Source organism: Amphibalanus amphitrite, unplaced genomic scaffold (assembly GCF_019059575.1).
Source record: "Amphibalanus amphitrite isolate SeventyFive unplaced genomic scaffold, NRLGWU_Aamphi_draft 000503F_arrow, whole genome shotgun sequence".
NCBI lineage: Eukaryota > Metazoa > Arthropoda > Thecostraca > Balanomorpha > Balanidae > Amphibalanus > Amphibalanus amphitrite.
Window position 1 is genome coordinate 271389 of NW_024881997.1, and position 24012 is coordinate 295400.

A 24012-nucleotide genomic window follows, 5' to 3' on the forward strand; every position below is an offset into this window, starting at 1 on the left:
GGAGAGTATATTTGATGGGCTCTCTGGCCTGTTTACCTGGTCTGGGAGAACCCACCTACTCCTGCCCACAGCTGACCTCGCCCCGCCCCCGCCCCCGCCTTCTGCCGTGACACCAGCTGCATATCCCGCCGCCCTGACATGTGTCATTGTGTCACCTTCAGACAGCTCCGTCATATTCCTGTCACGCTGCCATTCCTGTCACTCAGTCACCTGCTCTGATGAGTGTTGTCTGTTCTGAGCGGTGTTGTTGGCTGCTGTATTTCATCTGTCAGAAACATATATCATTCGCTATGGTAGGTGGGCATTTGACATTTGGTGAACCTGTAAAGGAAATGACACACGTATTGACTATGCATGCACTATGCAGTGCGCAACGGCTTGTTTTATCAATGTTGCATTGCCCCAACCTCTTTAGGCTGGTCATTTAATGCTGACTAAGATTGCCGCTATTCACTCTCTGATGTCGGTCGGTTAGTTGCCCAAGCTCAGTCTAAACCAGCTGTCAGTCGCTCTCGGCGCCAGTCGTTCGATATCGGCTGCCGCTCGGGAAATCGGGATCTGGAGCTCCTCAGCTGGTGCGATCGGGAGATTGCCGTACAATTCAGCTGGGATGGTCGGTAAATTTGCTGCGAGCCGTCCTCAACATCGAATGAACATTCCTTTTCAGTGTGTCTAAAAAAAGAGTTATAGATTCATGAAACCAGCTTACTTTTTCCATTGTCATTTTTTACCTAGCTGATAAAACAGGTAGTTTCAAAAGTATTTTACACCGCGATTATCTACAGGCAAAAGTGTATACAAGTACAAGTTTTGCATATGTATACCAAGGTAATTGAAACTGCCTCGACCGACAATCGTTTCCGTCGAACGAGAAACCTACAGCTTCCTAGCCGTCCCACCCATCGACCCTCCCACCGACGCTCGGCTGTCTGTCCTGTGCAGAGGTCACGACCTCCCGTGCCCCGGCAGCCCGCGGGCAGTCAGACAGTGACCGTATTGAGCGGTAGGGTGGGAGCGGGGAGTTCACCGGGGCTTCGGCCGACCCGGCGCGGCGACGCCATGGGTGGCGTGTCACGAGGCTCCCGGGCTCAGCTGGCTCATCGGAGTCGTCCAACTCAGTCCAACTGTACGGGAGTCGTTCGTTCAACTTATTGATTCATTTCGTTTCAGTCATGGTTGATTCATTGTTAAAATGAATTCAGCGGCTAGCCAAAACTTGTTTGAAAGCTGACAAGTGGGTACTTAATAATTTCCCGTAATTTCAATGGTGCTTCACATTTCGCTGCGAACACCTGCTCTCGTGAACTCATTTTAGTAAGTGCTTCCACGAACGTCATTTGTTCCTGTTAGTTCCCTTTTCAATTGGTGCACCGCGCCCATTTCAAAAGCCACTTGCACTGCCACGCCGCAGTGAGTGTGGCGCCCGCCCGCTCTTCTGACCGCCCCATCGCGCTGAACCTGCCGGCGCTGTCAGAGCTGTCCTGAGGGCCCTCCCGCTGGCTGGCATTGTGCCGTGCCTCGGAGTGGACCACTCGTCACCGATGTCCTTCCGACATCGATTGAACTAAGTGGCGGATGACGTGCGATGTCAGAATCATCGGAAGGGTATTGATTTGAATTGGATATTTAGATCGCAAAAGGAGATCGTATTGCTTTGCATCGGCTAAGTGCATCGAAGAGGGATTCATTTATGCTGGCAATGCTATTTCTTTTTAACAGCAACTTTAATGCCGCACGCAAACTTGTTCATCCTCACGTCTCGTCCCGTGCTGTGTTGCGCAGTGTGGCGAGCCGTGCTCCTAACCGATGTTTACTGTTGTTCCGGCAGATAAAGCTAGTCAATATCAATCCGTCGGACATCGTGGATGGCCGGCCGGCCGTGGTGCTCGGACTCATCTGGACCGTGATACTCTATTTCCAGGTGAGAGAAACACTGTTTCCATGTGAGCGAATAATACTATTCCGAGGTGAGCCAATACGATTTCTAGAAAAGAAAACACTACTTTCAGGTAAGCGAGCACTATTTCCAGGTGAGAAAACACCATTTCTACGAGAGAAAACACTATAGGTGAGTGAATACTATTTCCGGGTCAGCAATTTCGCTGCCATGTGGCGCTCTTAGACCTTGAGCAGACAACGAAATCCTACTTCAAAAGCATACACGTGGATTAGGTTCGCTCACTTGTATGCGTAGAAGCAGTAGTATTTCATTCCTGTCTGCAGTATGCGGTAAGCTCTGAATAGCTACTTCGGGATTAGAATGTCTGCAGCATGAAATAATGCGGACATTTGACAGCGATGTTTGAAATGCACCCTCAACCTAACAGTGGTATTCTTGAGCACAAATGATGCTTTTGCTGTATGTAAAAACGCAAGGTTTCGGCTTACATTGCTTCATTATGGTAGAATGAAAGACATCCATTTCACTCTTTCAATGAATTCCTACGGTTGTGTGCTGCATATTAGTTAACAAGGTTCTTGTGGACTTCAGGGCCATCATTTTCATCCAAGTCCTGTTGCCGCTAGGGCCGAGCTTTATTTACGACTCAGCGAAGGTTATTTACGGCAGAAACTTTATGAAACTTCGCGCGGCTGGTGGTGCAAAGGTAGTCTATTTCTGTCATATGGGCGGAAATAGGACGTAAACGAGCCGTTTGTTTACGAACAGTGTGAACCGCTAATGCGCCGTTGTCGCGGTGTAAACCCTGCAGGCGGAGTGGTCAGGCCCCCCGGGCACCTTCCGTGTGACTCGAGTCGAGGGACCTGTCACGACCTTGTAACTAGTCTACTTCAGGCTACGCCGATGCGGTGTAGCGTTTCCTCTAAGGCCGTTGGATGGAAACCCTATAATGCCACTAATGAGGTGCGAATCTGCTCAGAGACGGCGACAAGACATCGATTCCGGAGAGGAGGGAAGGTGATATCTCAAGGTAACGATGTGAACGTAACGAGGTCGTAGGACGTAGACCTAGCGAACTTGGAGCAGACTGCAGCTATTTACGATCGGGGAACATCGAACGTTGGGGGGGGGGGGGGGGTGACTCACCTCGCAGCCCGGTGATCTACTGTGCGTGTCCCTTAGCCCGCTTGTGCGGCATCCGTCTGCGTGACGGATTTATAGTCTGTCGCTGTCAACCGCTCGGGCTGCTGTGTCAAACATAGCGTTAGTCTGTTCAAACCGGTTGACTCCATCCATCTCTAAGAAGCAATTCTGCTCACCGAAACGCAGCTGGGCCTTGTATTTTATTTTATTTTGTTATTTTTTTTCTTTACAAATTCTAATACAGGTTTTAGGTGCCGGTTCAAGTACAATTTCAAACATTTCAGTGAATGAAGTTTGGTAACCTCAGTTGGGTGTTATGCACGGGTGAAGCATTTTATCGACGGCCACGTCCGGAACCCAGCCGGCTTTGTCGGCATTCCTTTCAGTTTTTGTGCGTAGGGCGGAAATAGAGCGCGGCAGAGCGCCGGCCCGGTGACACGGGCGTCTGTGTATTGTGCTGGTGCGTCTATTTGAGGTGTGATACGGCGGTAGATAGCCGGCTGGCACTGAGCATTGAGCCGTATATTGGAGCCGTCCCGTGTGATTTCTATTATCTGCCGCCGTGCGTCCCATTGGGTGTCATAAAACAGGGCGAAGTAGTCTGCGAAGGACTGCGTTTGGAGAATCAATACTGCATCAAATTCGGCCATTTCATGCGTGCTGTGAATATCAGAGACCACTGAAAAGATGTGTACAGTTGCTGGCTGTATGATCTCATCTGTAGGAGGTCACAGGAAGTATTCTCCAGCCACCGCCGTAAGCTGCCGACTGCGGGCGGCCGCACGACTGGGCGTGTAGGGCGGAGGGGTGGGGGGGGGGGGTGGAGGGAGCGACCAATGATGGATGGCACGGCTCAGGCGGTCAGGGCCACAGACCACGTGGTGGATTACCTGCGGACACGGTGGGGCTTCCTGAATCCGTGAAGTCGTATTAACGACGAAATCGCGCCTCGTCTCAACCTGGAGCCAGCGTGAAGTATTAGGTCTCAGTAGCGACCACTTACCATGTGATTGAGCCACTCTCTATCTTCACATGACGCCTGAGCCTGATTACGAGATTGTACAATATCTCCCTACCTCTGACCCCTCTTTTTCTGTCCCATACACCCTCTATTTCTGTCTATGGGCCCCTATTTCCCTGTCCCTGACCCCTCTGTACCCGTATCTGACGCCCTATCTCCCCGTCTCTAACCCGTGTCTCTCTCCGCGACCAGATTGAGGAGAACACCCGCGTGCTGGAGCAGCTGGCTCGTCGCAGCAGCGTCACCGGTCAGGAGGCGCGCTCTGCGACAGCCACGCCGACCGGGACGGCGCCATCGGCCGGCGCCCAGGCCAGTCCGGCGGCCCGCGGCGGCGCGCGGCGCACTCTGCTCAACTGGGCGCGCACCGCCACCAGGTATGGAAGGGTGGCACATCTACGGACGTAGAACGGCTTGATGATATGTCGAAGCCAACAGACTTGCCCTGGATTGGGTCAGGACGTTTTCTAATAAAGGGGCACTCACTAAGTTTAATTTTGATTTTCATTTGCTTTTGTTGGATATTCAGGTGTGACGCGTTTTTAGAATGCTTGAAATGTTTCAAGTGTGTCTGGTCTCGGATATTCGAGGCAGCTAGGTCAACGGCTATGGATGCCATGGTATCACCATTAGCCTACTGGTAATATTGTGCGATCGATTTTCGCCTTTGTGCGGGAAGGGGCTCTGGCTCTATTGTCGCTCTTCCCGTCTGTGCTGGCCGAGGGCTATGTCGTGTGGCGGCACGGGCTGGCCCGTGTCAATCCACGGCTAGTCACTCGCACATCCAGCGGGTGTCCCTGGAGTACCGCGCGTGTGTGTGATGTGTGCGTCGTCGGGTCCTGGGCGGCAGCTGTGATCCACCGCAAGGCTTGAAGTGGCGACCAGGGCTGTCCTCACCGGCCTGGGGACTGAGGTCGACGGTAGCCAAGAAGCCAGGGTGCGAGGTATGGGGTGTGCAGAAGGATTGGCACTTGGATGTCCCACGACGGAACAAGCAGGTGATAGTGATACAGGTGTTATTTTTGGTTATTTGTGCATGCTTTATGACCTCGACCTAACAGGCCTTTCGGTTTGTTTGTTGCAGATCGTATGGTATCGACATAAACGACTTCGGCAGCTCGTGGCGGGACGGAAAGGCGTTTGTGGCCATCGTCCACTGTATTAACCCCACCTGTATCGATGTGAACGCCACCGAACGGATGGCCACTCAGGAACGACTCGACAAAGTGTTCAAGGTACGGCGCAGTTATATCTTTAAATGTAGCACGATTCTTTTAAATGTCAACGGCGCAGTGTTGCGACAGCGCCATTTAAATGGGGTTGTTGCGCAACAGGTCTCTGCAAATTGTCAGATTGGGCCTTGGGATGCATCGCTGCATTTGCTACGACGCTTTTAAAATTAGTCACTGTCGGGACGATATGTTTCATGCCCCCGATTCTCGTGCTCTTGAAATTGCATTAGATTTATACACCTGCAACGAGGGACACCTTACCCTTACGGCTGTGTTGTGTGTTTTGGCCGCATATCGTCTGAACCCGCTGTCGTCACTTGTCTGTCTTTACGCCGCACAAACTGTACTCAGTGACCCTTTAACCACCGAGTGACCACCTGGTGCCGGGCGTGGGCGCGGCGACGACCCTCTCGTGGGGCTGAGGGAGGGGAGGATGTGGCAGAGATGTCCGCCACATTGTTGGCGCTCTATCGGCGGAGTTGGCCGGGCCACGGACGGCGCTGCTCTGATTTGTGGCCGGGCTCCCGCCGACCCCGGGCGGCGGATCGCGCTGTCAGCCGCCCCCGGGTCGTGACCGGTGACCACAGACCTGGGAACTGAGGTGGGATGCTGCGGTGAGCGGTGCCTTCTGGTGACGCCGAGGGCAATCATTGGATATGGTTAGATTTACACATGAAAAAACAAAATCGACAGTAAGGCACCGTAAGGAGACTGTTGACCCGACTCGACCCTGTTGTCGTCCCCAGGTAGCTGAGGAGGATCTGGGCATTGCGCGCCTGCTCGATGCCGAGGACGTGAACGTGCGGGACCCGGACGAGAAGTCCATCATGACCTACGTGGCGCAGTTCCTGCACAAGTACCCCGACCCCAAGGCCGTGGCGCAGGTATGTGTGACGTTCGCCGCATCTTCCACCCATCCCCTTCCCTTCCAGATCAGTTCGGTTGATTAGGAATGTTGAACGAATGGGCCATAATAGGCTCAGGCAGGCATTGAATTATTATTGATCGCATGAGAGGAGCTTTAGTTGGGTTGTTTCTCTGGCTTGTGGATAATGTATTTCCTCGGTATTTCTTGGTAAACGTGTCGAGAGACTGAACGTTTTATCGTAAGTGCAGAGGACCGTGAATATCAGCTCGCCAGGGCGCCTTTTCAGCAGCTGTCTAACCGCGTTATGTATTGATTCACTTGCGCCGATCGATTTAGATCTTACGACAATCTTGTCAAGCGTCCTTCGTGCCGTGCTCCTCATGCTCTGTTCTGTTCATACTCATACTATTCTGTTCCCTCTGTCACCCTTTGTGTGTGCTGTTTTCAGCCGGCGACCGGCGCGGCGCGCTCCCCGGGCCAGGAGGTGAACGAGATAGCCGACTGGGTGGCCATGACGCGACAGGCGCTCTCAGCGCTCCGGCCGCCCCAGCAGGATGACTTTATGGTGAGTGTGACGGCGGGCCCATGGCGGATGAGGCTGAGGCAGATTGGGGTAGCCCCTGTCACTCGTGGGTGCTGCTGGAAACTGAGGAGAACGGAAGAAAAATTCATCCACCGGAAATCTTCAGTGGGTTAGGTACTTTAAAGTTGAATGCAAATTTGGTTTGACAAATGGTTGACTAATAGCTAAATGCTTTGCGTGAGAGTGAAAATTTCTACTGAGTTCATGGATGACCTCTCATCTGGACCACTTTATGATACTTCGCCCACGCGGTGGCGACGTTGAAAGGGATTATCGATCACCCCTACCATCGCTATTCACTCCACGCGTGGTTTGTTTGTTGAACCAGTGGCTGCGGCGGAGCAGCTCTTTAGATCCGGCGCCGACCAGCCCGAGCCTAGGTGTTTATTTAGGGTCCGGTGCGTAGACGTTGTTTGACCTCAACCGGACAGGTTAAGGCACGCGGTTGTCTGATGCTGATAGTGGTTTGGGGTTGGAGGGGAGGGGGAGGGAGAGACGGTGGGAAGAGAGTTATTCTCTCGCGAGGTGTTTTAAAACTATTCTGTTAGCGGCGTGATTAGGACATAATTTCTGCAAGAGTGCTCGCGTTACAACGTATTTAGTTACAGCTGTACAATCACCAAGTAGGCTTTACTCTCCGTGACTTTCTTATTGTTTGCTTTATATATTGCTTAGATATTTTTTTTGCCATCGACTTACCCGATTGTTTACCCACAGAGCTTTAAATCGGTGAAGAATGACGCGTCGGAGCGCTACCTGCGCTATGAGAAGCTGAAGACGCTCGGGCTGCAGGTGCCCGGACATGTGTGGACGCGAGTGGATGAAGAGTGGAACTCCCTGGAGAGACTGGTCAGTGGGCAGTCGGCCTCCTTACTTTACTCATATTCAGATCATTTTTTTTTCTCTCTGGGTGTTGACTTTTCGACGTGTTGACTTTTCGACGTATTTACTGCATTTATTACGGAGCGAGCGAAGCGAGCGGAGTCTTACGTAGAATAACGGAAATTTCTGAGTATGAGCGGCCGGCCGGCCGGCCGTGGTCACGATTCTGCGACGCTTATATCTCAGCAACCACTTGACCGATTTACATGCGGTAATTTTTGTAGGGTAGCTTCATTCCTTCTACCAAGTATTGGACTATTCCCGATGCATGTGGGTGACCCCTTATGCACGTGCCACGTGCAAAACGAAGAGGTGTCACTTTTGTAATAGGTGCAATATCTCGGTAACCCCTGGGCCGATTGCGCTGAAAGTTGGCATGTAGGTAGGCACCCACTAGGCAATGCATATCCATGTGCCAGAGTTGGGGTGCTGCTGCACGTGCGCACGTGCAGGGGTCGATTCCAGATCTCGAGAACGGCTGGACCGATTGCGCTCAAATTTGGTACACGGTTACGGAGCAGTTAGTAGGGTGCCGTGCACAAGTCAGTTGGGACCCATTTTGCACGTGCGCACGTGCAGGGTGCCGCTTCCAGATCTCGAGAACGGCTGGGCCGATTGTGCTCAAATTTGGCATATCGCTAGAGACCGGTTAGTAGGGCGCCGTGCACAAGTCAGTTGGAGGTACCCCCTCGCAATTTCGCACGTGCAAGGCCCACCCTCTCGCTCGCTCCGTTAATCGCCCCAAAAGGCGTTATACTGGTTATACAATACATGCTTTAAGTATGAACACATAACATGCTTTCAGTTATCGCTATTATTGCAGACTCCGTAGACCAGCGTGCTCTGAGGTTCGCGTTAAGCATCGTATTAGACGTAGAAACATTAGACATGCAAATGAATACAGTGTGAGTTACAGTGAAATTGGAATTTCGTAGGCTTACTGTACTGTGTCTCGGTGCATGTATCCTGCGACTGAAGCGGTTCCTCACTCCTCTCTCCTCGGCCAACTGATCATAAATGTGCGTGTGTTTTCCCGCAGCTGAGTGAGTGGCAGAGCCACCTGGACTCTCGGCTGCCCGAGCCTCTGCTCTCGGTCGTGCAATGGATCACCGGAGCGGAGACGTTCCTGGAGGCGGGCGACGACGCGCCCACAGAGGCCGATGAGCGCACCGCCAAACTGCTCACCGCCAGCCTCGAGGAGCACATGGTACGGCCGGTTCCCCGGTTCACTGCAGCCAGTCAGTTATTTTAGCGTTAACATTCATGCCAATTTGTGTGGCCAAGGATTTGCTTGATTTCTTACTCAAACGCCTGCTAAAACATGATGTTGCTGAGGTTTTTGTGTATATGAGCCAACAAACATTTTGTAACATGTGCTTTGGCTTTGAATGCTCACGGGCCCTAATCTGCGGTGACTGTTGGAAAAGCTGGTGGTGGTTATCGAAATAGTAGTGTCTCTCCGACCTCCCTTCCATTTTTTGACGCCATCCTTTCTCTCTGACAGTCATTTTTCGGCGAGCTGCCGCGGGTGGAGGCGGAGCTGCGGCGCGGTGCGCAGCTGCCGGCAGCCGCCCAGCTGCCGCCGCAGCAGCTGGCGCACATCGACAAACGACTGAAGGCGGTGCGCGGCCAGGCCCACCGGCGATGGGTGCGACTCAAGTACCTCGAGCACAGGGTCAGTGCAGAGACGGGGCGCGGGCCGCGCTGGTGGTGGGCAGTTGCCGGTTGATGATGGATGTTGTACTCATTGAACACACAAACAGCAATAAATTTCTGTTGGATCAGTGTGACTCTGTAAATTGGCAATTGCTATCTGGTAATTTGCAGCGCTTTCAATCCTGCCTGGTTTAAAATTTGTGTCTGTTTGCTAGTTTTTGGTAGATTTGTTTGCTTAGTAATGTTTTTTTATGTGTTTGTTTGGCATGTAACTCAGTATGACGTACTATCTCCGTTCTCCTCACAGTGTTGCATCATCGCGTTCCTGATCCTGATGGAGGGCCGGGTGCGCGCCTGGACGGTGAAGCTGGGCCACCAGCCGCGCGTCGAGCAGATGCTACACGAATACCAGACGTTCGTATCGGACCGCAACGTGTTCCATGAGTTCGAGCAGGCCTTCATCGAGATGAAACAGGTGGCAGACGCGTTCGTCAAGGAGGGCGGCGTCGGTAAGTTAGTCTTGCGTAGTTGTCTGACGCAGGTATGATCTAGCTCAAGCGTACAGGTTAAATTATACGAGAAGGGCTAGCTAATGTTCCTTTCCTGGCTTGTACATTAGTATTCGAAGCTGATAATTATTTTGCAGCTGCTGCAACGGCCATCAACTGTCGCAGACTTGACGTTTATATAGCTCATCTGTTTGTTTATTTATAATGTTTATTCATTTTGGTGTTCGATACGGGTTCTTACCGTTTGAACCGTCATGAATGAGGCGTGTCTCAGTGCCTTTGACCTGGCTCTTTGTGGCTTTGTCCTCGCCAGGTCCCCAAGAGAAGGAGGTGGTGGTACATTTTATCAACGAGGTCGGCGAGCGGTGGCGCTCCGTCTCTGTGGAGCTGCAGTGCCTCCGCTCCATGCTCGAGGAGGTGAGATTCCCGGACGGGCTAGTGGGCAACGCTCTCTTTAAGTTTTCTTTGTCCGTAAAAGGCACCGGTCTGGAGTGTACCGCGTGAACACGGGGTATTTGACTAAAATGTCTTATGACGTTTTGACGCGAGTGGCGTAAAGTTCAAGTAGAAAAATCCTGATTTTTAGCCAATTTCCGTCTCATAATCATATCGTTTTGATTATTTCTCTAATTGCCGTATCGTGATATCAGCTGGCTTCCCTTAGTAACTGCTGGCAAAAACAGCAGCGATAACGTTAAGCTGACCGGATGATAATTTTTGCGTCCAGGTGCTGTCCTGTTGGAAGAAGTTCTCGCAGGGCAGTGAGGCTCTCAGCTCGTGGATGGACACAGCCGAGACAATGGTGACACAGAGTGAGGAACAGAAGCTCGAGTTTTTCCAGGTGAGTTGGCAGTTTAAACCGGGAGGGAGATGGGACACCAGTCTAAGGAATAATAGCTGGATCACGCCATCTCTTTATTAGGTCCTTTTTTGAAACCGGCGGAGCGTGTGTGTTTGGTTGTGCATGTTTGTGGTGGTGGAAGGGGAAGGGGGGGGGGGGTCAAGGGAGACCACTTAATATGTATGGAACCTGTACTGACGAACCTGGCGAATGACGACAGTCGCATTTCACTGATGGCTGATGACTTCATAAGTGCCACTGCAATGCATATATGATTGCTGAGTGTCCTGTGACACGCCGACCGTCATGTTTGTCAAGCGTCTGACGTGTTCTCTCTCGTTCCCGCAGGACCTTCCATCTTGGTCGGAGCGGTACCAGCAGACAGAGGACTCTGGCCAGTTCCTGACAGCCGCCTGCCAGGACGACGTGGCCGCGGAGGTGCAGAACGCCCTACAGCAGCTGCAGACACGCTGGCAGCAGCTCTTCAAGGTTCGTGGTGAACTTGTGCTGACGTGTAACCTGCGAGGGTCGTGTGCCATTTATTTTGCCATCGGTGTAAGGCTCCAGCTGCTGCAATTTAGGGTCTTTGAGTTGAGAGTTACATTACATGCGTTGCAGATAAGCAAGTGACATGAGGAATTGTTTGGTTTGGTGGTTAATAAGCCGTGCTCTTTTTCTTCCGTACTTAAGTGTCCCACTGCAGCTCGTCTCATCCATTTACATGTCAGCAAAAGCTTTTTACCGTAATGAAAATAATTAGTCCCAGATCCGCACCGTTCTCCGACTTGCCATCCTGTGCCTGACTACCCACTTTGCTTGCTCCGGACTCAGTGACCAATCTAACAGCACCATGTCGACCGGCAGCACGTGAAGCGCTACATGCAGAGCGGCCAGATCCGCCAGCGCCTGGCCGAGTTCAGCGAGGCCACCGCCCGGCCGCGGCGCTGGGCGGAGACGGCCGAGGCGCTGCTGACGGCGCCGCTGGACTGTCGACAGCCGCAGCTGGCGCACAGGAGGCAGGAGGCGCAGGTAAAGGAAGGGGAGGGAGACGGGAGGCACAGGTAAAGACGGGTGGAACGGAGTGGGAAGTGGGAGGGGGAGAATTAGGGGGCACGTAAGGACATAGGAGGCGCAGATGAGGATGCTTTCATCTTACCCGACTATGTGTATGCCTTTTGACTCGTGCTAATTTCCTTCAATCGGAACAAAATATTGTTCCATCGAGGCAATCATGTAGCTGAAGTGCCTGGTTGAGATCCTATAATCTGTAAACATTTCCACAGTACCACGTCTACCATTCATCAATAATTTCCGTTTCTCATTTGACTCTCCTCAGGAGCTGCTGGCGGAGCTGCCCGACGTTGAAGCCGACCTGAAGACGGCCGGCAAGCTGATTCAGCTACTCGGCGAGGACGTGTCTCCGGAGAAACAACAGGAGATGACACAGACACTGAGAGAACTCAGGGGTGAGACAGGACGCCGTGAGGGATGACAGGGAGGGAACGTAGTGTGTGAGAGGTGACAGGTTGTTTTAGAGTAGGACGGAACAGAATGACCGAGTCCTTAACTGCCGAATGATTTAGCAATGTCGACTTATGCGTGGTTCACACCGGATCCGTAATGACGCCGTAACCGTTACGGCCGTAATGAGCTAGACATTTCTCAAGATTCCCCAAGCATTGCGACTTTTCTAGACGAAGTTGAAATGTGGCAACCAGCCGCCGTAAACTGGCAGCGTCCACCGTACTCGTTACGGAACGTAACAGAAGTTGGGAAAATTGAACTTTTCGGCCCGACCGGCCGCCGTAACGACTTTTGTTGACACGTATCTCCAAAACGGTTTCACTGTTTGATGAGCGGTCTTTTTTGGAGAGGGGATGTATCCTTTCTTCATGGAACTGTGCTATCCATAAAACTCATGAGTGCCTGTTACAGCGCGTGCCACGTGCGACGTGAGAGGTTCCAAAAGAGCTCGTCATTTCATAACTCGGGAACGGCTGAAGCGATACAGCTCAAAATTTGTTTGTTGTTTTGGCTGGGTGCACACTACACATCCGGTGAACTTTGAACAGTTTTGAATTCCTTCAGCGCGTGCGCACGTGCACACCCCTTTTTAATATCTCGGGATCTGCTGGACCGATAACGCTCATATTTTGTATGCTAGAGGACACCATGTAAATATGAATATTGCACAGGTTGGCAAAGACATTAGTATGCACGTGCGCACGTGCGTACCCCTTTTTAGTATGTGGGGATCGGCTAGTCCGATAGCGCTCATATTAAGCATGGTGAAAAGCACTATGTTTTTAAGCATATTGCACGGGCTGGCAAAGACATTGATTTGCACGTGCGCACGTGCGTACCCCTTTTTCATATCTGTGGATTGGCTGGGCCGATAGCACTCATATTTTGTATGCTGAATAACACCAGGTTTATAAGCAGATTGCACAAGTTGGCAAAGACATTGATTTGCACGTGCGCACGTGCGTGCCCCTTGTCCATATCTGGGGATCCGCTGGGCCGATAACGCTCATATTAAGTATGCCGAATGACACCATGCTGACCTGCAGATTGTACTGGTCAGCGAGGGTATAGGCTGGCACGTGCGCACGTGCGCACCCTTTTTCCATAACCGCAGATCGGCTGGGCCGATAGAGCTTATATTAAGTATGCTGAATAACACCATGCATATTAGTAGACTTCACAGGTCAGCGAGCGTATTGGTCTGCACAGTGCACACGTACGCGTGTTTACCCTTATTAATGACAAGTTCCGATTGCTTGGGATTGCATCTTTAAGGTATCGCCGAGCAGTTAAGAAGCTTCCAAATGTTGACGGCGGCAGCGGTCTGCTCGTGCGCACGTGCGGACCCTTTGGCCTTTTACCCTAGCTCGAAGCAACCAGCCAAGAATTATTATTTCTTGGGAGCATGCCCTCAGCCTGTAACGCTGACGGCTTACTTTGTATCTTTTTTTATTCAGACCTCCCTCCAACGGGCTCATTGTTCCCAATTATAGCAGAGCTCCTTCTCCTCCCGGTCTTGTATGTGGAGTTCAGAGTTCTGAGTTTCATGGAGTCTGGGAAAAACTTCACCGGCCATATTGCCCCTGCTACTTGCTAAATTTGATACTTGGACTTGTAGATATTTGCAGACGTTTGAATCCACATTGACTCTTGGCAAGCCAATCGAGCAAATGGTAGGTATACAATACAGATTCTGGCGTCCGTTGGTATTCCCATCACCCACGAATAGCAAAGAATGCAAGAAATAAACTTCAGCGTTGACGGGCATAGACATGCCCTCTTGTAATGCAGGAAATAATGCAAGTATCTCCGTCCAGTGTTCTACCCACCGGCGTTTAATTAATGCGTGGTTCACACCGGATCCGTAATGACCGTTACGTGCCGTAATGAATACGTCGGCGATTAAATAATATCTTGAAAGTGGAGGGCACAATGCAACGCGCATGCGTAGTTCGATTTTTTGGCGACGTAACGCCGTATTCGTTACGGATTCGGTGTGCACCGGGAATTGCCATGTTGAGCGCCGTCCTTCGAATCAAGTGCGCCAAAACTGTTTTGCTTTTAAACAATCGAAAAATGGGCTAAAGCTAAGAGCTGTTTCTTAATATCGGTGTGTCAGAATTTTAATTGGTTTTGCTCTCTTCTTTTTAAATTTATTCCTATCACTTTTGCATAGTGGTTTATAATTGTATGGAGGCATATCATTGTTAATTAACTACAATTGTGGGCATGATACTATACAGAGAATCTTGTATCCTTTTTTGGCATAAACAAGAAAACATGGCTATGCTGGTCAACGCTGAAGTTCATTTTCTACACTCGTGAATCGCTGCTATCCATATGGGCAAGATCAACGTACGCATCGTACAGTTTGCTCAATTGGCTTGCGAAGAGGCGGTGCAGTGTCCGTCCAAGCATCAAGTCTAGCAGGGGCAATATGGGCAGCGAAGTTGACTCAGAACTGCATAAAAGACGTGGCACGAGAATCTATGTATTGGAATTTATTTTGTGGACTTTGAACTTGACCTGTAACATGCCTACATGATTAGGGCTAGGCTAGGCCTACGAAAGAAATGTTATCTTTAAATAAACGAGTGAAATGTAATTACGGAACATGAATTTTATGTACGTCACTTAAGAGATACAAAGTAGGTTGTGACATACTGAAGGCATACCTACATGAAGTAATGCCTAAAAATCAGTCGGCGAGTTGATACGATTTTTTTTCAAGTAGAAAGGTCCGCACTTGCACACGAGCAGACCGCTACCCGCTACCCAGACCAGCCCAATCAATCGCAACATGTGAGAAGGGGTGGGCACGTGCGCATGTGCCGACCAATACTCTCGCTGACCTTTGCAATCTGCATACTTTATATGCGTGGTGTCATTCAGCATACCAAAGTCCAAATGTGAGCACTATCGGCCCAGCCGATCCCGAGATATGAAAAAGGGGTGCGCACGTGCGCACGTGCCGATCAATACCTTTGCCGACTTGTGAATTCTACATATAAGCATGTTATCATTCAGCATACTTGATATAAGCACTTTCGGCCCAGCGGATCCCCAGATATGAAAAAGGGGTGAGCACGTGCGCACGTGCAGATCAATGCTTTTGCTGACCTGTGCAATCTGCAAATAAACTTGGTGTAATTCAGCATACTTAATATGAGCGCTATCGGCCCAGCCGATCCCAAGATGCCAAAAAGGGGTACGCACGCGCGCACGTGCAGACCAATGCCTTTGCCGATCTGTTCAATCTTCATATGTACATGGTGTCATTCAGCACACCAAATATGAACGCGATCGGCCCAGCCGATCCCCAGATATGAAAAAGGGGCACGCACGTGCGCACGTGCAGATCAATGCTTTTGTCAACCTGTGCAATTTGCATATAAACATGATGTCATTCAGCATACCAAATATGGGCGCGATTGGCACAGCCAATCCCGAGATGTGAAAAAGGGGTGCGCACGTGCGCACGCGCTGAGGCAATTCGAAATCGTCCTAAGGTCACGGGATGTGTAGTGTGCACCCAGCCAAAACAACAAACAAATATTGAACCGTTTCCATTCAGCCGTTCCCGAGTTATGGTATGACGAGCTCTTTTGGAACCTCTCTCGTCGCACGTGACACGTGCTGTAACAGGCACTCATGAGTGATATCAGTAGCACAGTTCAGGGTAGAAAGGATGCAGCCCCTCCCCAAAGAAGACCGCTCATCAAACAGTCAAACCGTTTTGGAGATACATGTCGATAAAAGTCATTACGGCGGCCGGTCGAGCCGAAAAGTTCAATTTTCCCAACTTCTGTTACGTTCCGTAACGAGTACGGTGGACGCTGCCAGTTTACGGCGACTGGTTGCCACATTTCAACTTCGTCTACAAAAGTCACAATGCTTGGGGAATCTTGAGAAATCTCTAGCTCATTACGTCCGTAACGGTTACGGCGTCATTACGGATCCGGTGTGAACCACGCATAACAATGATATGACTCGATACAATTGCAGATCGCTAAGTCAGAGTGAAATTAACAAATTGAAAGGAAGAGAGTAAAAAAGTCTACATTCTGGCGCTCTGATATTAAAAAACAGCTCTTGGCTTTAGTCCATTTTCCGCTTGCCTATCAACAAAATAGAGTTTTGGCGCACTTGATTCGAACGGTGACGCTCAGCGATGGCAATTCCCGGTGCACACCGAGTCCGTAACCAATACGGCGTTACGGCGTCAAAAAATCGAACCACGCATGCGCGTTGCATTGTGCCCTCCACTTTCGAGATATTTTTTAATCGCCACCGTATTCATTACGGAACGTAACGGTCATTACGGATCCGGTGTGAACCACGCATTAGTTGTGAGTTCTGAAAAGATCAGAGGCCTCTTGCACCAAAATCCTCTTGCACCAATGCTTGGATTATTTTGCATCGTATACCCAGTCCAAGTCTCAAATGTAACAAGTTGCGTGCAAAATTTAGCAAGCAAATGTAGGATTATGTATTGGGCTATTGCAAACAAATTTACCACCGTTAGATTAGCTTATTCTGAAACTGGTTTTTCGATTTTACCTAGCTAGGTAGTTTGGTGCAAGAGGCCTCTGATGCCTTTAGTGGTGAATAAGTTGCGTTTCGCTATAAATTGGTATGGTAAATTATGAAAATATTTGCGTTGAGCTAACCACCGCAGATGTGATGTGCCACCCCTGACCGACCCCACCCTCATGCTCCTCAGAGTCGGTGTCGGACGGCCAGGCGGGCTGCCAGCAGCAGGCGGACGTGTGCGCCCAGTCGGCCGACCGGCTGGCGGCGGCCGGCCGCGGACAGGCAGAGGTCTCCGCCTGGCTGGACGAGCTGTCCAAGCTGCTGGACGGACCGGCGCCGGCCACCGAGGCGGGCCAGGTGGCCCAGCGGGCCGACCAGCTGCAGGTGCGCACATAGTGGGAAACTGGGAACAGGGAGGGAACGTCGGCATCGAGTGTCGGGTAGCAGCTGCTGGCGTGAAGACGTACATGTGTAGACTTTCATTTTCAGGGCCTCGTGCTTTCCTGTTCGCGTAATTTTGCCTGTTGTAATGCTCCGGGTCGCCGGGTTTTGGGCATGGTGTTGCATTTTGCTCAGCGTGGTAGGTACCTGAATTCACCAAGGTGTCAATTCGAGTCTTCCATTCCCCTCCGGCTCCCCTGCCTCGTTCACCCGGAGTAAACTGCCCACTGACGGCTGGTACCCGCCCGGCAGACGGTGCTCTCCCGGCAGCTGTACTGCCGCTCCCTGCTGGACTCCACCACCAAGATCGTGTCGGGTCTGCTGGAGGCGGCCCGTGCCGTGCCCGCCCTGGACACCACTCAGTTGGAGAGGGAACAGGCGGCCGTCAGTGGCCGCTTCGCCGAGCTCACGGCCGGCGCAGAGCGGCTACAGCAGGTGGGTATCAGCGAGGGACAATGACTATAGTAGCGTGACTGGGAGAGACAGAGTAGTTACGGCAGCACTGATAGGGCCATTGGGAGGGGAAGGGCGGTCCGCTTCACTAGTTGGGGACTGGAGGGGCCAGATGGTAGTCTGCGATTGGTGTTTTATAGCCCTCTGACCTCTACCTGGGCTTGTGCCGTCCCCAGGAGCTGAGCAGCTCCTCTGACGCGTGGCGCCGGTTCGAGGCTGCCGAGCGGGGCGTCACTGAGTGGCTGGAGGTGGCCGAGCAGCTGCTGACGGAGCGCGCCGACACGGAGGCCGCCGTCGAACAGCACAAGGTAAACATCGACAGTGTACCGAGCGGGCAGCTGCATCGGCGCTTTGTCGTAATCGGCCGACAATGCTCACAGCGCCAGGCATAATATTTTCCGCTGGTTCTTACTGGCTTCTCATTCCGGACTGGACGCCAGTTCACCTGTCAACTGCTTTTGCTCATGCTTTTTATGGGATAGGGGCGGTATTCGTGCGCTCTGTAGCTATTGTTATGATGTTCTATTTCCCATTGTGTCTGTTATGTAACGTCTTCGAGACTGCTTTCTGCCATCGCAACCGTAGACTGTCATGAATCACTGCACAATTATTTCCGTCGTTGGAATGCCAAATCCCCCTATCCCAGCCCGTTTTCCGTGCGCCGGCGCGGACTCGCCACTGCTGGGTGGCCGGGCAGTCGGCTGACAGCCCAGAGACGGCAGCGCAGTCCGTCAGTCACCGCTCATGACCCGTGACATTGGCTGTTTTCATTGGCCGCCCGCTGCGCCGTGGTGAAAGTGAACGCCGCCGGGGCCGAGTCGCCCTCCCGTGTCCCCTCCTGCACCGTCTGACACCGGTGCCCTGTGTAAATATACAGCGGCGCGCCGACAGTGGGTGATTTGCAGCGTGGGGCATTGTCTATTTGTGGGACCATTAGGTCACGTGCCGCAGTCTGACAGGTGTCGGCGGCGCCTGATGACCCGCGGGGTGGAGATTCTGGAGACTGAGATAGGACGGCGGCTACTGGGGAGGGGGACGGCAAAACGGGGTCTCATGATCAAGGCAGTAGATGGGATGGAACAACTTGAACAGAGACTGTGGGATAACGATCTCCGGTGTTTGAAAAGAGGCTGCTGGCGAATTGTAGTGGCGAATCGAAAACGCCTAGCTGGCTCTCTGATATGACCAATTTTGACGTCCATGATGACATCTCCCTGACCAAAATTACCTGGTGGGGAATTGTTTGCTTTTAAGCGGCGGGACTGCCGGACGGTCTGTGAGTGACCGCGCACTGACCACGGGTTTCCGTCCACAGCGAGTATTCTACGAGGCGCCCACGGAGCGTCTGACCGAGCTGAGCGAGTGCGGCCGCGAGCTGTTTGAGTCGCTGCCGCCGGAGGCCCGAGAGCCGGTGAAGGCCACCGTGGCCCGACTGCACGACCGATGGCAGGTATGTGCGTGCTGACGGCGGCCGGTCTTAACGTGCGCGGGGTCACTGCAGCTGAAACCGCCTTGATGACGACGTGCATACATTGTGTAGGTGCGCACGGCTCAGACTGTATTGCCTATGACTTGGGAGATCCGGCACATTAATTGCCATCGTCTTTTAGAGTGGCTAGATGTTTGTTGATCCTACCGAATCGATTGAGGATATTGTTGGATACCGAACGGTGCTATCGCGTCCGTGTGTGTGTCTCTTTCCTGTCTCTGAACCGGTCGTGTTTTGCTTACTTATAACTTATTCTTTTCTGTGTGTTTGACCTTTGTACACTGTACTCTGTGTCGTGACGTCTGCTCGCTGTGTCCGGCAGCGGACGGTGGAGCGCGGCCCGGCGCACCTGGCCCGTCTGGAGGTGCTGGCCACGCTCAGTCAGCTGAGCCAGCAGCTGACGGAGCTGGAGCGGCACCTGGCGGACGAGGACCACGCCATCCACCGCGGCGGGGAGCTGGCGCAGCTGGCCGAGCGGCACCGCAGCACCGTCCAGCCGCTGGCAGACCGGATCGGAGAGAAACTGGCCGACGCCAGGTACGGGAGAGGGAGGGGAGGAAAGGAAACTCAAAGCTAGGTAGATGGGTAGGAAGGTTGGGCTACAGAAGCTGGGCTACTATATAGGACTTGTTGTGCTGGGCTATGCTGTGTCCCTAAATTCCCGAGGGGTACATGCCAGCAGGCTGCTGGGATCCCAGGACCGGGAGGTGGTCACTGCTGACCCAGCTGTGCTGACTGCTGACCGTGCTGTGCTGACTGTGTTGTGTTCCAACCCCAGGGAGACGTGTCAGCAGCTGGGCTCCCAGGACCGCGAGGTGGTCACCCAGCCAATTGACTGTGCTGTCCCTCTTACAGAGAGACATGTCAGCAGCTGGGCTCCCAGGACCGGGAGGTGGTCACCCAGCTCCGCTCACTAGAGGACCGGTGGCGTCACCTCCAGCGCCGATCCGACTCCGTCAGCAGTCAGCTGGAGCAGATGTCGGCACGATGGAGCGAGTACGAACAGAGGTCAGTCAAAGTACAACGCCGGGGCGTGGACGGGTGCGCTGGACGAGTATCAACTTACGATACCGGTGCCAGCAGCCAAGAGTAGGCTGGGGAGGGAGGAATAAATAAAAGCTTGTGCTGATACGCCATCAAAGCCGACCCATGCTGTATTCGCCTGACTGGCTAACTAGCGTTCCTATATTCGTTTCAGGCGCCAGCAGACGGCCGACTGGCTGTCGGCGGTGGAGCAGAGTCTGCAGACGGACATTGACACGGTGGATTCGCCGCAGCAGCTGCAGAACACCAGGGACCAGTTCCAGGTGCGTGGTGTGCCGTCAGAGGTGGTGGGAAGTCTGGGAGACGGAGGGAGGTACGGGGACATGCCAGTGGCCGGTGGGGGGTCATGGGGCACCCATCTAGGAGCGATATATGTATGCTTAAACCTAATCTTATTGACGACAGGTCGAGTGATACAACTCATAGCCTAGCCTATATTCATAGCGTCGACCACTCTTGTAATTCTACTCAGGTTAGCTGTAAAGGCTAACCATATATTATAATCACTATATTCACCATTCTGTCTCATTTTGACACAGTGACATGCTTAGAATCGGGTGCTGGTCGTTGCGCTGCCGTTTACTCAGTCTCCTCTCCCTCCCCAGGCTGTGTTCGGTGAGCTGGCGCAGCGCAAGCAGACGATGCGCTGGCTGGTGTCCACTCTGGACGCGCTGGTCACCTCCGTGCCCGGCCCCGAGGCCGAGACCCAGCGACAGCAGCTCTCAGAACTGGTGATGCGATACAAGGAGCTGGTGCCGAGGCTGGAGACGACGGCCGTACGTCTGGACGGACTGGCCAAGTGTCACTCCTACAGAGTCGAGATTGATGAGGTGAGTGTGATGGGTGCTGCCGGTTAGGCCGGTAAAGGGGAGTTGAAGCCGGATGTTGCGTAGTCGGGGCACTTGGTAGGGTGTTATTTTAGAATGGTTCCAGCTGAGTCTGCTAGAAAGTATGCAATGCGTGATGCTCGTAGTTAGGAATATGACGGTTTCAGCCACCACCGATAGTCATGCGGGTTGCGTGTACTGCTCAGCTCGGCAATCGGGCAGCTAACCACACGTGTCTGCTCCTATCACCGCCACCCCTCCCCGTCCCCGTCAGATCGTTCGCGTGCTGTACGAGGCGCGTGCCGAGTCGGCCGCGGTGCCCACCGTCTGGGAGAGCGCCGACCAGCTAGCCGACAGCAGGCAGCAGCAGCAGCGCGCCGTGCAGCGGCTCGAGGAGCAGCGGCCGCGCGTGCTGGCGGCCGTGCAGCGCGGCCGGGACCTGAGCCGGGACCTGAGCCAGGCGCCGGCACTGCTGCCCGAGGCACTGGAGCAACTGGAGCTCGTCTGGGCAGAGAGCAACGCCGAGGTCATACAGAGACTGGACAGCGCTACAGGTAACGGCGGGTGACGCGGTGTGCGCGGTGTTCGGCAGATAACATCCACATTCTACAGTGGGCCTAGCGAAAGGATTAAGGGAAGTTTTTGCAGTTTGATGTAATCAATCTGTTTGGCCATGAAGTGTCGCGTACTAATTTGTCCTGAGGTATATCTGACCCGGCCTCGTTATCGTCCTTCTGGTCGCCTAGTCGTCTTCCTTCCGTGTAACTCGCGTTGTGGTCATCATTTATCACATCCGTCTGACCGTCCTCTATCCGACCCCGACAGAGACGGAGCGGCTGTGGACGGAGCTGGCTGACCGGCGGGCCGACCTGCAGTGCGCGCTGGCGACACACCGGTCGGCGCTGGACGCCGCCGCCGACACCGCCGAGCCGGGCCCGGCGCTGGCCGAGCTGGCCGCGCACGTACAGACCCAGCAGCCGGAGCGGGCGCGCCAGATGCAGCAGCGGCTGCAGCAGATCGCCCAGCAGCTCGGCGGCCGGCTGGCGCCCGAAGCCGCCCAGCAGCTCAAAGAGCAGGTGGGTTACGAAGAACACTGACTGACGAGAGAAGTTTTCTTACGTCCTGATGAAGTGCGTCGGGAATGGTTTGAATATCACCAACTGTTATTGTCCTCAGTCATTGTCTGTTGGTTGTCTAGACCGTAGTCGGCTTGTCCCTTTTGCTTCCCTGATTGGCGTTTCTGTGTGCTGACGAGCGTATCCCACCCTTGCTTAGGTGGAGGAAAGTGACGCCGACGTGGCCGCCGTCTCGGAGCAGCTGCAACAGAAGATGGACAACCTCACCAGTGCCGCGCAGACCTGGGCGCAGGTAAGCGACAAGCTTGTGGATCTAATGTTCTGCAGATGTCTTTCAAAATTTTTTTGTTGCTCTGTATATGCTACGCGCCCTGACCCAATTGGGACATATGAAAACAAACTGCTGATGACCTGTTAGCCTGCATCATCTGTGGGCACTTCCTGCATCCATTTGTGTAGGTCAGAGGCCATTTTGATGTTCTGTTTATTTATGACCTATAACCTGACCCGCCCCGCAGGTCAGCGACCGTGTGGAGGCGGTGCGTCTGGGTCTCCAGTCAGCCCAGCGCAGTCAGCAGCGGCTCAGCACCCTGGACATGCCGCCCGAGACGCGCCGTCAGCAGCTGCAGCAGCTGACCCAGCAGCTGCAGCAGCACGCCGAGGAGCGACAGCAGCTGAACGAACTTATGGACACGCTGCAGTCAGGTAAGTTACGGTGTTACAAATGGAAATAGGTGCCGAGACCGAGCGGCCAGGGCAGGTAAACTTTCTTAAACCTCGGATAGTAACCTTTCCTGACTACATCGCTTGCGATGGAATATGCTTCGTAGGATAAGCTGCTTGAAATCTATTTATTTGTGGTACTTAACTCTGCACTAACTCACCCGCTCCCCTTCCATCACAGAGGGTTACGACGGCGGCCAGTTCCGCAGTGAGCTGGCTATCCTGGGAGACACGCTGCAGCATATGAGCGAGGCGGCCGCCCAACAGCGCGCCGTGCTCGAGGACGAGTACAAACACTGGCATGCCTATCAGGAACAGGTTAGCGGGCCACACCGGACGGGTCCGGAAGGAGTTTGGTTTAATCTTTTCTCGCATGAGTAATATGGGAGAAATACCTTCTTTTCTAATTGCATAATGATCAACTCTGTTTGGGGTTCGTTGTCGACGTTATCGCACCATTATGTATAACTCTCGTGCATATGCATAATGATGCGTATTGGAGACCGTTTTGGTATTTGCTGCTAAGCGTGTATGTACGGGAAGAGAACGTCAGTTATGTGTTTAGGAGGACGCAGAGAGGAACTGGGAATTGCAGACAACCGCGGTGTCACTCCATTGAGTCCGCGTCTGACCGCTTCTCCCCACCAGGTGGGCGAGCTGGTGCCGTGGCTCGACTGGGCGGAGGAGAAGGTGGCCGCCGACCTGCCGCGGCCCGCTCAACTGGAGGAGGCCGCCGAGATACTGCAGCAGTGCCAGCACTTTGAGGACCAGTGTGTCGACAAGGAGCCGGCCGTCAAGGTGAGGGGTGCACTGCAGTGGATGCTGGCGCTGCGAGCATGTATTGTTTGGGTTGGTTAGATACTCTGCGGCGGATAGATGGTGATAGTTTGTCATGGGCAGACTAGGGCTTACATGCCACGTGTACGACGTCAGTGTATGATGGTAAGGACGTCATTTTGCCCAGCCATCTGGTATGCCCCCTGGATTTTCCGGCTCAATCGCAGTAATACAATTTAGACTGATCGCGGTGTCATTGAACTGGTTGGTATGCTAAGTTGCCACTCTAATAATTAGAGTATAATTCTTAAAACCGAATAATCATCATTAGCATCACCATGATCATCATCATCACCGTTGGTTTCAGGTGATAGTGGACGAGAGTGCCCAGATGGTTCAGGTGTTTAACGTCTCGGACCAGGCCGACTCGCTGGTCACTCGCTGGACTAAGGTCCGAGAGACATCGGTCGCCTGGGTGCAGCAGATGCAGGTT

The 24012-nt window shown here is 52.9% G+C and overlaps 1 protein-coding gene across 1 annotated transcript in view; it reads left to right on the forward strand.

Annotated features, from left to right (window-relative positions):
• Window positions 1-24012, forward strand: part of LOC122392833 (nesprin-1-like) — a 108011-nt gene that overhangs the window by 14760 nt on the left and 69239 nt on the right. The window contains exons 5-33 of the mRNA XM_043388145.1: window positions 1829-1921; window positions 4257-4438; window positions 5146-5296; window positions 6040-6177; window positions 6610-6726; window positions 7462-7593; window positions 8666-8833; window positions 9131-9301; window positions 9590-9791; window positions 10105-10208; window positions 10519-10632; window positions 10981-11121; window positions 11497-11661; window positions 11969-12098; window positions 16880-17073; window positions 17383-17565; window positions 17760-17891; window positions 18899-19033; window positions 19395-19609; window positions 19928-20080; window positions 20271-20379; window positions 20722-20946; window positions 21218-21497; window positions 21769-22019; window positions 22219-22311; window positions 22538-22724; window positions 22924-23060; window positions 23391-23540; window positions 23887-24009. Coding sequence (XP_043244080.1) covers window positions 1829-1921; window positions 4257-4438; window positions 5146-5296; window positions 6040-6177; window positions 6610-6726; window positions 7462-7593; window positions 8666-8833; window positions 9131-9301; window positions 9590-9791; window positions 10105-10208; window positions 10519-10632; window positions 10981-11121; window positions 11497-11661; window positions 11969-12098; window positions 16880-17073; window positions 17383-17565; window positions 17760-17891; window positions 18899-19033; window positions 19395-19609; window positions 19928-20080; window positions 20271-20379; window positions 20722-20946; window positions 21218-21497; window positions 21769-22019; window positions 22219-22311; window positions 22538-22724; window positions 22924-23060; window positions 23391-23540; window positions 23887-24009 — 4575 coding nt within the window. The remainder of the gene's footprint in view (window positions 1-1828; window positions 1922-4256; window positions 4439-5145; window positions 5297-6039; window positions 6178-6609; window positions 6727-7461; window positions 7594-8665; window positions 8834-9130; window positions 9302-9589; window positions 9792-10104; window positions 10209-10518; window positions 10633-10980; window positions 11122-11496; window positions 11662-11968; window positions 12099-16879; window positions 17074-17382; window positions 17566-17759; window positions 17892-18898; window positions 19034-19394; window positions 19610-19927; window positions 20081-20270; window positions 20380-20721; window positions 20947-21217; window positions 21498-21768; window positions 22020-22218; window positions 22312-22537; window positions 22725-22923; window positions 23061-23390; window positions 23541-23886; window positions 24010-24012) is intronic.